This window comes from Mastacembelus armatus, chromosome 1 (genome assembly GCF_900324485.2).
Source record: "Mastacembelus armatus chromosome 1, fMasArm1.2, whole genome shotgun sequence".
In the NCBI taxonomy this organism is placed as follows: domain Eukaryota; kingdom Metazoa; phylum Chordata; class Actinopteri; order Synbranchiformes; family Mastacembelidae; genus Mastacembelus; species Mastacembelus armatus.
In genome coordinates, this window is record NC_046633.1 from 19,682,995 (window position 1) to 19,700,546 (window position 17,552).

The 17,552-nt window shown below is 37.6% G+C and overlaps 1 protein-coding gene across 1 annotated transcript; it reads left to right on the forward strand.

Moving 5' to 3' along the window:
• The first annotated feature begins 972 nt into the window (after nucleotides 1-972).
• LOC113128732 (complement C3) lies at nucleotides 973-17,333 on the forward strand. The gene is made up of 43 exons (XM_026304258.1): nucleotides 973-1,120; nucleotides 2,100-2,295; nucleotides 2,394-2,556; nucleotides 2,786-2,880; nucleotides 3,364-3,452; nucleotides 4,090-4,172; nucleotides 4,265-4,352; nucleotides 4,513-4,615; nucleotides 4,847-4,967; nucleotides 5,147-5,262; nucleotides 5,568-5,714; nucleotides 5,915-6,014; nucleotides 6,135-6,223; nucleotides 6,344-6,535; nucleotides 6,695-6,850; nucleotides 7,150-7,279; nucleotides 8,200-8,268; nucleotides 8,426-8,623; nucleotides 8,739-8,859; nucleotides 8,972-9,060; nucleotides 9,180-9,319; nucleotides 9,766-9,978; nucleotides 10,481-10,544; nucleotides 10,641-10,730; nucleotides 10,869-11,075; nucleotides 11,269-11,344; nucleotides 11,460-11,619; nucleotides 11,737-11,832; nucleotides 12,000-12,150; nucleotides 12,633-12,718; nucleotides 13,274-13,351; nucleotides 13,485-13,640; nucleotides 13,762-13,824; nucleotides 13,975-14,056; nucleotides 14,202-14,250; nucleotides 14,384-14,474; nucleotides 14,612-14,701; nucleotides 14,795-14,897; nucleotides 15,077-15,166; nucleotides 15,732-15,824; nucleotides 15,938-16,021; nucleotides 16,477-16,621; nucleotides 16,871-17,333. Exons 1-43 carry the CDS (start codon nucleotides 1,044-1,046, stop codon nucleotides 17,010-17,012), a joined length of 4,971 nt encoding a protein of 1,656 aa, XP_026160043.1. The 5' UTR covers nucleotides 973-1,043; the 3' UTR covers nucleotides 17,013-17,333.
• The last annotated feature ends 219 nt before the right edge of the window (nucleotides 17,334-17,552 follow it).

A 17,552-nucleotide genomic window follows, 5' to 3' on the forward strand; every position in this document is an offset into this window, starting at 1 on the left:
GTTCAGCAAACACAGAGCTCAGATCTGTGTGTGCAGTCTTTTTTCAGTCTAACTTGTTGGGAATCTGAAAAGACAGAGAGAGACTACTGCTGCTTTGTCAGCGTGCAATTTATTCTGTGAATGGGACTAATGCAGCATAGACATTTAAGGGATAAGCAGAAAGTATCTTAGTAATTGCTGTTGTCATGATTTTAAAAAGGCAGATACAGGTTCTGCACGTTGGGCTATATTTTTAAAAAAAAGAAAAAAAAATATTTCTCAAACAGGCAGGGGGAGTTAAATTAGTGCACACAACTGTATCTGCAAAAAAGTTAAACAAAATTATTCCATGATCTTTTTGTCATTTCATATTAGGCCTGCATTAAGTCATTAAACTGCACAAATATCAATAAAAACTGTAAAATGGAGCTGCTCTAAAACTTTTGACCACTAGTATAAATCAAAAAGTAAATGAAAACCTCAGTCTGCGATTATTTGAATCTGACTGACCTTGGAGAAAATTCCCATTTACTGAAACTCCTAAACGTTGCCCCAGACAGAAATTTCACAACAGGACTTTCACCCCATTAGCGTACTTTGATGATGTTTGATTATGTGTGAGTGCAGAAAATTCAACAAGCTCAGATGTACTACAACAAGAAGACATGGTACAAAAATCATATTAGTCATAATGTAGTCATATTATAAAACACCAGTCAGAAATACAGAATAACATTTGGGTTTTTCAGTTGTTCAACAGTTTTATTCAGCAACTGCTTGTTTAATTGTAAGTTTAGAAATGAAACATGTAAACACTCATTGATTTTCTAATGTTTATTTTTCCTCAGAGCTCTGATAACTTTTAACAGAGATGAACGGTTTCTCAACTGCTGCTGGGAAATCATGTGTAAGTGATTGCGTTGCGTGTACAGGTTGCTTTGGGAGGGGGATATGAGGCAGTATTGGGTGAAGTGGTGGTACAGGAGGAGGGAGGTGACAGGATAAAAGGAAGGAGCTGCAGAACAACAGTCTACTCTGACAGCAGCACAGCATCAGGTAGGAAGATGGTTAGGACCCAGCTGTGGCTGCTGGCCTCTCTGGCCTTTACCTCTGTGACTTTTCTGGCTAATGGAGCTCCGTTGTAAGTACAGCTGCCTTACCTTTATCCATTTACCTCAGAGCTTGAATTCATGCACAAGTGCAGAGCTGAAATATTGTTTGTTTGTTCACTTCGCTGTTTTCAAATTAGGCCTAATATTTATTGTTTTAATCTTAATGAAAAAGCAACAAGACCTGGGATCCTCTGCATCTATGAACAGTTTAAGTGTAGGAATAAAGATATAACCTTGATTCAGTTCTATTTCACCTCTGTCCTACAAAATGTGGAGCTGCAATCCAATTTACAATTTGTGCCACATTGGTCAAGGTACTGTGGCCTTTCAGTGATGCCAATAAATTGTCCTAAATTTTAGTTTACACAGTGAGGCATTATGTCAGACACAGCAAATAGAGCCCCGAGCCATGATGAAAGGTTTTAATGATTCAGTGGATCTTAATCAAGTTAATCAATAGGTTACTAAAGTCCATGATGAAACAGAAGATCTCTATCTAAGTAAATATGTTTGCTCAGCCAAAAACTGTTTTTATTTGTTTTTTATTCCTGTAATTTAGATGAATTGAAACTCTACAACAGTTGCTATAACCATGGGGGCTGGAACCTCCCCCCACAGGGTTACAAAATATACATGTGGTGTCGCAAAATTGTCAGGAAATATTTTTTGCATGTTTGTAATTTTTCTGAAACTGAATACTGAAACTATTGTCCCCCTCCAGGTAGTTCAGGTCTTTCAAATTAAAGAATATATGAAGGAAAATCTCACTCAGGGTCATAACTTGTGGTGAGAGCTACAAGAATCACTTGCTTCAATATAAAGGGTCACTCACAAAAAAAATCCTATATATGAACACATCCATTATTATTAGTGTGTGCGGTTTTATGTACCTAAAATCCATACAATATAAAAGAAGATTTGTCATTAAAGTCAATGCATCCCTGACAGTACATGTTGAACAGTGAGTACAGCCTATTCTCAGTCTTTGTCTTCTCCTACTATCTACAGGAAGGTGATGTCTTCCCCCAACTTGTTGCGGGTAGGAACAGCAGAAAACATCTTTGTGGAGTGTCAAGAGTGCACTGGAGCGGACATTAAAGTTGATATCAGTGTGTCGAGCCATCCAACCAAAAGCAAAAGGCTTGCAGGCACATCTGTGACCCTTACCAGTGGAAGTTTCTTCCAGGGCTTCGGACAAATAACGGTAAATTAAGTATAACTGCTATAGGATCAAGAAATACTCACCATATACTCCCGTCCTGGCCCTCACATATTGCCTATGTTTCTTGATATTGGTTCCAGATCCCGGCTGAGGACTTCAGTAGAGATCCCAATGTGAAACAGTATGTCTACCTGCAAGCTCAGTTCCCTGACCGACTGCTGGAGAAGGTCGTGTTAGTGTCCTTCCAGTCTGGATACATCTTCATTCAGACCGATAAGACTCTCTACACGCCCAACACTAAAGGTGACCCCAGTATTACATTAGTGAGGAGAAACACCTCTCTGTAACAATGTCTCTACATAAGGTTACTGAGATAAGGCCTTTTTTGTGTTTTAAAGTGAAGGTGCAGTTAAATCAACCCTATTTTGACATATTTAAAATAATAAAGAGTTCATAAAACAGCCACATGAGATGAAATAGATGTCCTTTTTCAACCTTCACTAGCAAAACGGGCATTTTCTCTCTTTGTCAGTTCATTACAGGATGTTTGCAGTGACACCCCGCATGGAGCCTGTAGATAGGACTGACCCAGGCCAAACTAATGCATCGATTGCCATTGAGTTTGTGGTACTGTATTTTATCTTTAAGACCAAGTGTTAAATAATATTATCACTGCTCACTGCATCTTATTTCAAGGCAAGGCAACCGCTCTCACACATATATATATATATATATATATATATATATATATATATATATATATATATATATATATATATATATATATATATATATATATATATATATGTATAAATATATGTATATAATCTGCCTTGTGTGAGAGCGGTTGCATTTAAATGTGCAACTCATCCACTAGAGGGAGACAGGCATGTGTTTTAACACAGTGGTGGGAAGGCTGTTACTAGAGCTTGACTTTAAACACAAGATACAGTAGGAAGGTTCAGTGAGTGTGTGTTTAAAATTTCCAATTTTTAGAAGCATTTGAATTAAAAAGTGAAAAGGTATATATATATATATATATATAAAACTTTGTTTTAAGAAAACATCAGTGGCAATGCTTGCTGTTAATAGTTGTCTTAATATTTTTAGACTCCTGAAGGCATCATTTTACCACTTGATCCAGTCTCTGTGAAATCAGGGATCCACTCTGGAGACTACCAACTCCCTGAAATTGCTAGGTGAGTTTTTTATTTCGTTTGCATTTTTATACATGTTCTGTTGTTTACACTTTAATGTGCAATTCAATGGCAAGTATATATCCAGTTTATTTTAGCATGTTTGTGGTAGGTTTTAATTCTGTTATTTCAAATTTAATGTTTGTCTAGTTACTAAACAAAATAGATTTAAATCATACAATATATGAAGTAGTATATGAATTGAGCGCACTCTGAATCCTCAGTACACACATCCCACAGAGACTTTTATGCCAAAAATGACAGGCCAACTGATGAATTAATGCATAATCCATAGTTCAACACAAGTGACAAGAGTCAAAAACTGCAATTATATATATATATATACTCTATGTATATACTCTGAAATTATATATACCGTATATATGTATAGATAGATAAATAGTTATAGATATATTTTAATTGAAAATAACAATAGGGAAAGAAAATAACTAATTATATTACATTTAATTACAATAAATTACATTTAATCCTTATAAACTAAGGTCAAGTTGGACACAATAACCTTTTGTCTTATCGTCAGTGTTTTTGCTTAATGCCCTCTGTCTCTATGGGGAAGTGTAAGTTGTGACTGTTTCATCATTACTATATTTGCTGAAATGCATTTTATATGTATGTGTAGTCCAGGACTGTGGAAAGTGTTGGCAAAGTTCCACAGCAACCCACAACAGAGCTACTCTGCAGAGTTTGAGGTCAAAGAATATGGTAGGTCCTTTTTTATGACAACTGTAAAAGCTTTACAGCATTTCTTACCTTTACTTGATTGGACATACAACGAAATGCATTTAATTTTTCAGTGCTGCCCAGTTTTGAGGTTAAACTGACACCTAGGTCCCCCTTCTTCTACGTGGACAGTGAAGAGCTCGTCATCGACATTAAAGCTATGTATGTAAAAGTTTTTATATAGCTTTATGGACCTGGTTTGATTGCTGGAGCTTCACTGAGTTAGACTGTTTTTTATTTGTTCTTGTCACATTATGCCTCTTGCTTTTTAATGTTTTGACTTTGTTCTGGGACTAAACACATCCTTCTGTTGTGGTTTTAGGTATCTGTTTGGTAAAGATGTGGACGGGGCAGCCTATGCTGTGTTTGGGGTTGTACATGAGGGTAAAAAAAAGAGCTTTCCCAGCTCAATGCAGTCTGTGACAGTGAGTACAACATACACTCTTTGCAAAATCTGCACAATTACCTAAGACTAAAACATGAAAAACTGATTTTCAGTTTTCCACCTCTCTGCTATTTATGATGTCTGGTATAAAGCTAGGCTAACAGAATTTACTAATTTAGTGAAGGACCAACAATGTAATTGTTAACTAACTCTATTTACTGTGCCAGCATAGTGTATTTAAATGTGTTTTCGATTTATTATGTTACATTAGGTTAAGTCTGGGGAAGGAGTGGTCACACTGAAGAAACAGCAAATCATACAGACCTTTCCAAACATCGAGATGCTGGAAAAAAATTCCATATTCGTATCTGTCAGTGTGCTGACGGAGAATGGTAAGAAAGAGATTCTGTGTTTTTGCCTGTTCAGTATGTTTGATCACTAATGCTGGTGTCTAAAATAAAAAAAATAAAATCAACAAAAAAAGAAGATAAAGACATTGTGTCAGATATTAGTTAATCAAGAAGAAAGTGAACAGATGTCAATGTGTTTGTGTTTCGACACTGACTCACAGGTGGTGAAATGGTGGAGGCAGAGTTAAGAGGCATCCAGATTGTGTCGTCACCGTACACCATCCATTTCAAGAAAACACCAAAATATTTCAAACCAGGAATGTCCTTTGATGTTGTGGTAAAGTATTTATTTACATAACCTTTTGTGTTGAAAAGCCTGATGCCAGCAGTCTGTTCTGCTTTTTTTATTCATAGCCACATTCTGTTTAATGTTTACTTAACCCATGAATAAGTGATTAGTGAAATATTTGCAAAGGACAGATCTTCACAGACGAGGTTTGGTGTGTTATACACATCTGCTGTACTAAGTCGTAGTACTTATTGCACAGGTTGTGTTGTTTGAGCACTTAATAAGATGTGACTGATGTAAAAAGACATTTAGATGTTTTCTGATTGTTCTGCTGCTTATTTCTGCGGCGACAGGTTGAAGTTTTGAATCCTGATGAAACTCCAGCACAGCGTGTTCCAGTGACAGTGAATCCAGGCGGGGTGGAGGGCTCGACTGCAGCCAATGGCATGGCAAGGGTTACTATCAATACAGTGGCAAATGCACCAGTACTGACAATCCAAGTAAGTTTTTTTTTAAATTAACTCAAATTAACTCTGTTTGACCTGTTTTAAGTGCCTTTAAATAACTAAGAGGACTAATCTGAGACTTTTCATGAATATTTCTTTTGTATATTTTTGTTATATTTGTTATTAATTTTTGTTATATTGTTATAGTTTGTTCAAGACATGTATATGCTTGTCTGTGTGTATCTCTAATTTAGGCAAGTACCAATAAGCCTGATATTAGACAAGACAGACAAGCATCAGCCACCATGAACGCTCACCCGTATACTACCAAGAGCAAAACCTACATCCACATAGGTAAAGAAAATCCTGAACTAACATTGGATGGGATGAAAAAGTGGTGCTGATGGTGGCATCTGTGTGCTATCCACTAGATTTTTCAGTGTCTTACGCTCATTACAAAATTGTATTTTACAGGGGTGGATACAGCAGATGTTAAATTAGATGACAACTTGAAAATTAACCTCAACCTCAACAAGCAGACAAATCAAGACATCACATACCTGGTGAGAGATGTTTTGCACTTGTCTGTATGATAATTATTTTGGTTACATCCCACAGCCTTTGAAATGTATACACATAACTGTACATTTTAGATAAGCACTCATGTAAATTCATGTTTCCAGATCGCGAGCAGAGGACAGCTGGTGAAATATGGTCATTACAGGACAGAAGGCCAAGTTCTGATTTCCCTTATAGTCCCTATCACCAAAGACATGTTGCCATCCTTCCGCATCATAGCCTACTACCATACAAATGACAATGAAGTGGTCTCAGACTCTGTCTGGGTGGATGTGCAGGACTCCTGCATGGGCTCGGTGAGACACATAACAGCAATGTAGCAATGTTACATTGATCCAGTGAACAAACCAATCACAAAGAATTAATAAAAATATATTTACAGTACATATGCATGTAACTGCTTTAACAAATATAAAATTGCATGTCTCAGTCATGGTTCTTCCCTTCACATGTAGCTGAAGTTGGAATCAACAAGAAATGCTCCATCCTACGAGCCTCGCAGGATGTTTGGTCTCAAGGTGACAGGAGACCCAGGGGCCATAGTTGGACTGGTGGCAGTGGACAAAGGCGTTTATGTCCTGAACAACAAGCATCGCCTCACCCAGAAAAAGGCAATTTCATCACTTGACCTTTATCTTTGAAAATACTTAATAGGGGTTATTAATAAAACAAAATTACATAAACAGCACACAGGTTTACTTTTCAATTGTTTTAAAGTACTGGTTATTCCACTGTTTAAAAAAAAAAAAAGGGCAAACAGTGTTCGAGTTTGTTAACCTGTGGTTTCAGATAATATTCAACATAAATTTGTCCTGCAGTAGATATTTAATGTATTGCTGTTTACAGATATGTCTGTTAACCTACATAATAAAACCTTAAAATTTGTCTACTTATATTTGTCTCTGCTCAGGTGTGGGACATTGTAGAGAAGTATGACACCGGCTGCACACCGGGTGGAGGGAAGGACAGTATGAATGTGTTCTACGATGCCGGGCTGGTGTTTGAAACCAGCGCTGTCTCTGGGACGCCATACAGACAAGGTGAGATAACTTTCTCAGTCTAATTTCATCTAACTGTCCAGATCAAACTGTTATCTCCAGGAATAATCCACTGTACTCCACTGTACATATCCACAATTAATTAACAAGCTTGTTTTTTAAAATATTTATTTTCTTCATTTGTTGACTGCTTCACCCACCAGGAAAACAAGCAAATATTTCTATGATACATTTAATATTGTATCAATGAAATATCACAAATAAAGGGAATGCATGTATATCTTTGGGGTTTTCTTATTTGTCACCGATAGTACGTTCAAGTGCATCCTAAGAACTTAAGATTGTGGAGGATCTTTTCACCAATAGCACAATATATTTACTGCAACCCTTTGCTAGTATCAGTTTCTTAGATTACTGGTATAATTTTCAGTCTGTGAGCCTCACAATGTTCCACACACGTTTTTTGTTCCAATGTGGAAGTGAAATCTCAGCAATAGATATCAGAACCCAAATTATCTGCCACCTACCACTGTGAGTAAGTGTGAGAATACAGTATGTGTTTTTTTGTAATTTGGATTAAACCCTCTTCTCTGAGCTCTGAGGGTTTGGTAATGTAGCGATAAGTTTGCACCATGTGATCAATTAATTAACTATAGTTTAATAATGACTCACAGATGTAAATGGTTAAAGTTTGAGTTAACCTGCATCTTTTAAAACAAATACTAGAACAGTAGAACAGTATCATAATGTCCTTAATGTTTATCATATTGTGGACATGGTTATTAGTTCAGTATGAAGCAAGATCAAACTTCTTAGAAGGATCTTTATAAAATGTGGCTTCAACTCATTGCTTCACTGTCAGCGTTTTGGGAAATGGGAAATGTTGAATGCTTGTTTCAAGCCCCATTTTGTGTGGAAGCAACAGTTAGAAATGAGACCCCTGGTCTGTGCTGTGTTTCCAGAGTTGAACTGTCCAGCCCCAAGCAGGAGGAAACGTTCCTCTACTATCATGGAAGTCACAACCACCTTAGGTAAGCGCCTCTGCAGTACTCAGTAATCAGAAGCTGAGTCATATCATGTCTTTCCTTTGGACAATTTACATCACTGACATCCACAATGCTGCAACTCAACTATGACATGTAAAAACAAAGTTCCAGGTCTGTTCAGCACAAATCTCTTTCTTTCCAGTCAGTCAATATAAAACCGATCTAGAACGTGACTGTTGTTTGGACGGCATGAGGGCCACCCCAGTTTCCTACAGCTGTGAGAGGCGCAGCGAGTACATTTCAGATGGTGCAGCCTGTGCTGAGGCCTTCCTGCACTGCTGCAAGGAGATGGCAAACCTGCGCGATGAGAAGAAGGAGGAAAGCCTCAAGATGGCTCGCAGTAAGAGACAGGGACAAGGCGGGGAGGGAAGCCATGTTGGTTTCTTGGTTATCCACGTTCTTATAAGTAGTTTCAGTACAAAATCAAAATATTAACCTTTGTCATGAACCACTAGGTGAGGAAGAGGACAACAGTTACATGGACAGCAGTGAAATTGTTTCTCGCACCAATTTCCCTGAAAGTTGGCTGTGGTTAGATATCAACCTACCTGGCTGTGCACCACAAATACCAAACTGGTGAGGCAACAGTCATACATGTAAAATATACACTCTTGTTTTCATTCAAGGCCCAGCTAGGATTTAATGCTACTCTTTACCTTCAAAGTCTTAAAACATTTCTTTATTTCAGTGGACCAACCTCATTTGTGAAACATGTCCCTTTGCAAGACTCAATCACAACCTGGCAGTTCACTGGCATCAGTCTGTCAAGAACTCATGGTGAGTTCTTGTGTTTTAGTTGTGTCTCTGTATCCTTAAATCTTCCTCATCCCTCACATCTTACATCGCATTTTCCTTTTTTTCAGTTTCATCTTTCTTTTGTACGCTTTGTCTTTAAGGAATCTGTGTTGGTGATCCATTAGAAGTAATTGTCAGGAAGGACTTCTTCATTGACCTCAGACTGCCTTACTCTGCAGTCCGTGGAGAGCAGCTAGAAATTAAAGCAATCCTTCACAACTACAGCCCAGATGAAATCCAAGTAAGTCTGTGTTATTAAAAAGGAAAAAAAGTTTTTTATTTTTATTTTTATGGCTCGTAGTCAATTATCACCTAACTCATTATTAGATATGAGTTGTTTGAGTATTGTTTTACTGTCTTTATGTAGCACCATGGTTCCTTTATTATGTACTGTGTTTACTGTACGTGGCTGTAATGACTTGACTTCACCTGAGCTTTTGTTTATATCAGATTCTTCCTGTGGGATAGATTTTAAAATATTACATTTCTTCAAATAAAAAATGGATCACTGTTGAGTGGTCTAAACTAAAATTAAGAATTGTGATCTTTATTAGCTATGTTCAGTTATGCACGTTCCTACATTAGCTGGGAATTGCACTGCTATTGTTCTATACGTAATGATAAAGAATACTGGAAATTGTCAAAATGAAATGCACTTTCTCCACATCTTTCCTTCACTTTTTCAAGGTGCGTGTGGATCTGCTTGAGTCCGAGAATGTGTGCAGCTCAGCTTCTAAACGTGTAAAGTATCGTCAGGAGGTGAAAGTTGGGCAAGACTCTACACGATCTGTACCATTTATCATTATTCCTATGAAGGAAGGAAAACTCAACATTGAGGTCAAAGCAGCTGTTAAAGACTCGTCGCTGAATGATGGAATCAGAAAGACGCTACTGGTGGTGGTAAGACTGTACCTTCACACTGTATTGCATCTCATCTTATATTTCATTCTATAATTTGAATGCACGGGTGGCTGCATCCATCCAGTAGCAGCCAGTGGTGTTTGGCTGAGGCATTGTATGTTACCACTTGATGCTCAGGTCCCCCAGATTAAACAACAACCTACATTGTTTGCCCTTGCCTCTAGAATGGCATATAAAGTAGAAAAGTTTTCTGAATGTAAGCACGACTGGCAGGATGACATTATTTCTCTTATTATTACATTATTATTTGTGTTAATTGTTACAAAACACTGCTGAAAAATTAGGATTTTAAAATGTGGCAACTCTATGTTTACGATTTGGTTTGGTTTGCTGAGTTAGTGTAAAGGGAGAAGACACCTTCAGGACCTTTTTTAAATGAAAACTGAGAAAGTAGGAATATTTTAAACAAGCCATATTTTGTTTTGTTACACACCAAAATTATATTAAAATGTTTCTAAGCTTTGTCATGTTGTTTTTCTAGCCTGAAGGTGTACTGGTTAAAGCTCCTCAGATTATACCTCTTGACCCCAGAAACAAAGGTGTAGGTGAGTTTACCTATTAAATAGTTTAATTCTATAGTAATTTAATTTTTTTTTTTAATTAAATTGATCCATCAATTTGCCCAATGTTTCTTCCTTTAGGTGGTAAACAAGAATTAACTGTCAACAGTGGAATCCCTAAGAAAGATGTGGTTCCAAACACATCAACCAGCACACAGATCTCTGTAACAGGTGAGATGTAATGTTATATATTTAGGCATGCTATGTCTTACAAGGAGTATAAAAAGGTATCGATCTTAAGATGCATGATAATATTTGTTCAGTCATTTCCTCCTGTTGATTTATAACAGTTGATTTGTTTGTGTGTAGGAAGAGAACATGTAGGTCCTCTGGTGGAGAACGCCATTAGTGGGGCATCAATGGGCACTCTGATATACCAGCCAGCAGGCTGTGGAGAGCAGAATATGATCCACATGACCCTGCCTGTCATTGCAATGGCATATTTGGACAAAACCAACCAGTGGGAAGCTGTGGGCTTTCAAAAACGTGATGACGCCATTGGACATATCAAAACTGGTAGGCATAGAAGATTTCCCCAGTATTGCCATTTTTCAAAAACCTCTGCCATCAGAATGCTTTTTTAAAATTGCTGACAAAGTAACAACCCAACATTTTCCCCACATTCTCAAACTGACATCCAAAAAGTGAGGTTTGGGAGACGATTAAATTGTAGTCACTATTTAAGGTTTTGTGTTTTGTTTGTCTCCAGGATACAAAAACGAGCTTGCATACCGCAAAACTGATGGGTCTTTTGCTGTGTGGGCCCATAGCAAAAGCAGCACCTGGTGAGGCATCTGAAAATCCACGAATTCATGTCTGCACATCTTCCTTCACCTTAGTTTGATCTGTGTGATCATGTGCAAATAAATAAAATTCAACTACTACTCTCTTCTCTTTAAGGCTGACAGCTTATGTTGCCAAGGTGTTTGCCATGGCCAATACTCTGGTGGCCATAGAAGCTGAGCATATCTGTGGTGCTGTCAAGTTTCTGATTCTCAACGCCCAGCAGCCTGATGGCATGTTTAAAGAAGTTGGAACAGTGTCTCATGGAGAGATGATTGTGCGTGCACTGATTTCAACATCAGTCTTCAACTGCATGCCTAAAGGTGGAGGGGAAACTAATTACGAGTGTCACCTTATCAAACTAAAACATGTTTGTGTGTGTGTGCACGTCTAGGGTGATGTGCGTGGCACCGATTCAGATGCCTCCATGACGGCCTTCTGCCTCATTGCTATGCAGGAGTCACGGACGGTGTGTGCAGCCAGTGTTAATGTGAGTACCTCACCTGCAAGCATTGTTTTCTTCATTTCTCTTACCTCCTCATATCTTCATTTAATTCCCCTCACACAGAACAATGGACAGAACGAAGCAAAATTTCTGTGTGAAATCTTTGCAGTCTATCTGTTACACTGATCTAGTGTCTTTGTCCTTCTGTACAGAGTCTGCCAAACAGCATAGACAAAGCTGTAGACTACCTGGAGAGACGTCTGCCCAGCCTCACCAACCCATATGCTGTTGCCATGACATCATATGCTCTGGCCAATGAAAACAGACTCAATAAGGACATCCTCTACAAGTTTGCTTCACCAGGTGTCGTCACACAACTGTATTCTTAAACCTAGAAGCAAAATCTATAGATCTTAAATTGATTCATTACAATAAAGTTTTCTTTAGAGTGTTAAAGCACTTTGTCATGGTCAATAATTATGGGATGATTTTAGCTGAGTGCAGAATCCAAATATGAGGTCATTGCAAAAGAAGAAATTATTCTTCAGTGTCCTTCCCAATTCATATATTGATGAGAGAGAATAGAAATGTTTTTTTAAGCTGGGTATTTGTGTCATAACAAATACATAGTTCTTTTTTTATTTCCTCAAATACCTTTACTGGCCATAAAAATCTTTAGTAGTTGCGCTCTAGTGTGGAAGTCTCCTACAGTGTGAAGGGTAGAAATATGTTAAATTCTCCAGTTAACATTTTAGTTTAGTCTTTTAACCAGATTAAATATTCTAAGATTAGAACATGTGTAATCAGCAGTAATAACAAAAAATGTTTGTCTGTATTTTCCTCAGAGTTGTCCCACTGGCCTGTACCTAAGGGACGTGTTTACACACTGGAGGCCACAGCTTACGCTCTTCTGGCTCTAGTCAAGGTCGAGGTGAGTACATCCCACTTGTGTGTATGTGTGTGTGTGTGTGTGTGTGTGTGTGTGTGTGTGTGTGTGTGAGTGAGTGATTAGCCTTGCAAGAGGCATCAGCTGTTTAGTGTTATTAAAAGGAAAGATGGTTTTTGACGAGGAAATAAAAGTCCCATAAAAAGCATAAAAGCCGTGACATACAAATGTATTTTAATATTCAGATTTTTCCAAATGTTTGGCTCATTTATTAAACATCAGAGACCTTTATATACAGAAATGCAGAGCACCCTTTGTTGCAAATCAATAGAGAAACAACTGTGATAAAAATAAAGGCAGACATGATATTTCTGGTGATTGCTTCAGGTAAGTCAGGTCTCTACAGGGTGATTGTGCCATTATAGGAAGAGCTCATTTAGAAGCTTTAAACTCAAGGCTAGGCTTCAGAAGCTGGCAGGTACTACTTCAAAGTATTACCACAACAGGAGAGCTCTACATTTTTACTATGGTTACATTAAAAATCAAATGTACCATCAAGCACAGAGATTTCAATCCTTGGCTTTACTTCTGTTAATAAAGGCCCTTGAGCAAGCCGGACCTGTTGTGAGATGGTTCACCCAACAGCAGAAGGTGGGCGGAGGCTATGGATCTACCCAGGTAACACAAGAGACTCTGTCTATCTTAACCTCCAATCGTTTTTAAGACAGTTTCACTTTATAGTTCATCTGTACTTAAAACCTATTTTTCATTCTAAGCTTTGTTTTCTCCCTCTCATTTTGTTACTGCCCAGGCCACTATAATAGTGTACCAGGCAGTGGCAGAGTACTGGACCACTGCTAAAGAGCCAGCATATGATCTGAATGTTGACATCTTGTTGCCAGGCAGGTCAAAGCCTGACAGGTACAATTTCAACAGGGACAACCACTATGCCACAAGGACATCTAAAGTGAGAACACACTTTGTGACACACACAAACGCACAGTGGCTCCTTAATATCATCATTTCTGTTGCTTTCTGTCTGCTTGTTTTATCTGCTGATCCTTCTGTCTGTGTGTGTTCATATTCAGATTAATGATATAAACCAGGATGTGAAAGTAACTGCAGTTGGCACAGGAGAAGCAACCCTGACAGTAAGTAAAACTGATTTTTCTGTTCTGGATTTGTGTGCCTTTGCCTTTTTTAAACTCAGATGAGACATTTTAACTTTATGTGTACAATACTGTTAAGATGGATGCCTATTGTATCTTAACACTCTCTTTGCAATGTTTTCTGTTTGACAGATTGTGTCGTTGTATTATGCTCTACCTAAAGAGAAGGATAGTGACTGCCAGAAGTTTAACCTGTCAGTGGAGCTCCTCCCAGGTAATTCAGTTCATCTGTTGCATTTTTGAGTCTTTATTTGTTTTCACTGCACCTGCTTGTCTGCTTATTTTTGTCTGTTTTGCTGCTGCTTATCTACTCACATATTTTCGCTGCTGTTGATCCATCTAATGTTTTGTTTCTGCAGAGAAAATGGATGAGGATCAGAAGACATACAAGCTTAGAATAGAGGTTTTGTAAGTACAATCAAAAAGTCAAATGAGTATTAAGATGGGTCTATTCAACATGTTTTCTAACCAGCTATAGCACCTTTCTTACGTCACTTCTTACCTGCTCTGTTTTTGTTAAACTTGTCTTTTCTCTGACCAGCTATAAGGACAAGGACCGTGACGCAACCATGTCAATCTTGGATATTGGCTTGCTAACTGGCTTCACTATTGACACAAAGGACCTGGACTTAGTAAGATCTTTCACAGATATTCACACACCCACACAGATCCCAAAAGGTTATGGTTCATGTTTAGGAGAAGCAAGAAGTGTTTTTTATTGTGTTAAAAGTTGTCTAAAATGTATTTCTGCATGTTTATGTGTGTGCAGTTGTCTAAAGGACGTGCCCGCCAAATTGCAAAGTACGAGATGAACACAGTTCTGTCAGAAAGAGGCTCACTCATCATTTACCTGGACAAAGTAACAAATCAGTTTTCATTCTGTCCGTTTTTTCTCTGCTTTATTATTTACCCATTTACCTCTGCCTCACATTTGCCCAACATCTCTTTGCAGGTTTCCCACACACGACCAGAGGAAATCACTTTTAGGATCCACCAGACGATGAAAGTGGCAGTCTTACAGCCTGCTGCTGTGTCTGTCTATGAGTACTATGACCGTAAGTCACATTTAGAGACATTTGCCCTCATGATGCACTTCAAGAATTTTTCTTGAAAAATAGATGCCCGAGTAGGTAACACTGTGGATAGGCAGGCATTACTACATTGGCCAAGTACTTGTTTTGTTGTACTGCATTTAGCACTAAATATTTTAAACATCCTTCCGCTCTTGTTGCAGAAACACACTGCATGAAATTCTATCATCCAGAGAGGAGCGCTGGACAACTGCTGCGGCTCTGTAGAAAAGAAGAATGCACGTGTGCTGAAGGTAAACATTATGTCTGTCTGAAGACATAAAGCTATGTAAATCATGAAAGAATGAGTAAGGACAGTGCATCAAGAGGTCAAGAAACTAATTTATCATTCTGCATTGTGTTTTAACTTCAGCAGTTCTGTTCTGCAGCTTGTTAAAGTTGACTTGAGACCGAGATCTGATTAAACAAAGACAAGACTCTAAAGCCAAACTAATAGCTCTGAGACGTGCTTTAAAAAATGCAAACGTTAAATTGCTAACATGCTCACAGTGAAAATGTTCACATAGTTTACAGTCATGCTCTTTGTGACTTTCAAACTCAGCTTCATGTATAAAATCAGTTAAGTAGCCACTGAAGAAATGGTTTTTGAACATACTTTACATTAAATAATCAATTTTTAGTATAATCACCACAACTTTCTGTCAGAAGCAACAAGACCCTGTAAGAAGGCAGAGGTTGAGAAAAAAATCCCCAACATACTTAAAAAGCACAAAACATTTGAGCCACAGCACCACTCACTCATCCACACACGTGTAAATGTACTGATGTATTTACATTCTGCCTTTTGTACATTTTCAGAGAATTGCAGTATGCAGAAGAAAGGAGACATCAGCAACGACCAGCGCATAGCTAAATCTTGTGAGAGTACACTAACCAGCAAAATAGATTTTGGTGAGCGATTGTAACTGGGCTGCATTTATGAAGCACTTTTATTACAATCTGAAAATATACAGTGAAGTAAGTAAGGTAACAATTTAACAATTTGCAACTTTCACTGTCTGCAGTGTACAAAGTGAGAGTGGAAGGATTTATAGCTGAATTGTTCACTGACATTTACACAGTGCGGGTGCTGCAAGTCATCAAGGAAGGTGAGTTTTTATCTCCTGTAAAACTTAAACACTTTTTGAACTGCCTGAAATGTAATATCCCCTGATGTTTTAGCTAAATGTTTCTAAAGTGCCTGAAATGGTAAGGTGATTTAGTAACTTTTTTTTGACACTTTTTAAAATTGTATGTCCACATTGTATCTCCTCAGTGACGTTTCTAAACTCAGTTCTTGGCCCCAAGCAAAAAAAAAAAAAACCACAAAAACAAAACCTTTTGGGAATCACATTCATTGGCAGATAAACGTTTAACACGGCGGAGTTCCATGTTTACGATACACACAAATGCATTTTAAATGTTTAACTCTTCCTTTAAGCATAATTTCACTAGGAATATGGAATATTTCTGCACTGCATCTTTAGCTATGCTTTTATTCATTCATTACCTTTTTCTCTTTTCCTGTATATTTTAATATATATATTATTTATATATTTTACAGGAAATTCTGATGTGGGTCCTCAGGATAAATTGCGCGCATTCCTCAGTTATCAGCATTGCAGGGAGGCTTTAGATTTGCAAATTGGCAAAAACTACCTTGTCATGGGAACGTCCGGAGATATTCACAGAGATGACGAAAATCAGTCGTAAGTTTATTCTTTCTTTAAGCTTTGTGGTTTGTGCAACTCTTTGATAAAATTGTCTCCATTAAACAATTTAACAGTTTCACTGCTTTCTCTTACTAAATCAAGTTTGCCTATATTGAACTATTAACAGTCGTTAAATGTACAGCTTTTTGGGGAAGGAAGGAGTTATTCTTTTTTATTATGTTCCAGCATATTACGAATAGCTGGCCACATGAAGACCCAGTGAGTTTTTCACTTTGTTCTCCTCAGATTTCAGTACGTGCTCGGTGAAAGGACCTGGATCGAGTACTGGCCCGCAGAGGCAGAGTGTCAGAATGACCAATACAGACCTACCTGTTTGGGTTTGGAGGAGATGGTCCAGCAGTATGAACTCTTTGGCTGTCAGCAGTAGTGACACTCAAGGAAATAAAATCTTTTCAAATTGTTTTTATTTTGCATTATTCTTGTTATGTAAAACTGTGACTGCTGTGAGATACTTTATACTACCAGTCAAAAGTATTCACACTTTCCCACTGAAGAGAAAAGTGTGTCCAGGCTTTTGACTGATAGTATATAAGGGATTCCAAATAAAAAATTACCTTGTGCTGATTAAATTGTAATGGCCTTAATATCAGTGTCTGGGTCTTATATATAGATTAACATTTGGTTAATTAAGAATATTAAACAAACAGTGGTGATAATAACAGATCATTTATTATTATTATTATTATTATTATTAATAAATAATGATTTCTGCATAATAGTGTGGCAGCATAATAATTGTATAATATAAATGAATAATTTCACACAGACGTAGCATTTTCAAAGTTGATTATATGTAAGTGAAGGTTTTGGGTTATCTAAGTCATGATAACACAGAGCGATTTAGAAAAATGCTGCAAAAGTGACACAATATCTCTATTGTTTTTTCTAGTGTTATATAAGGTTAAAA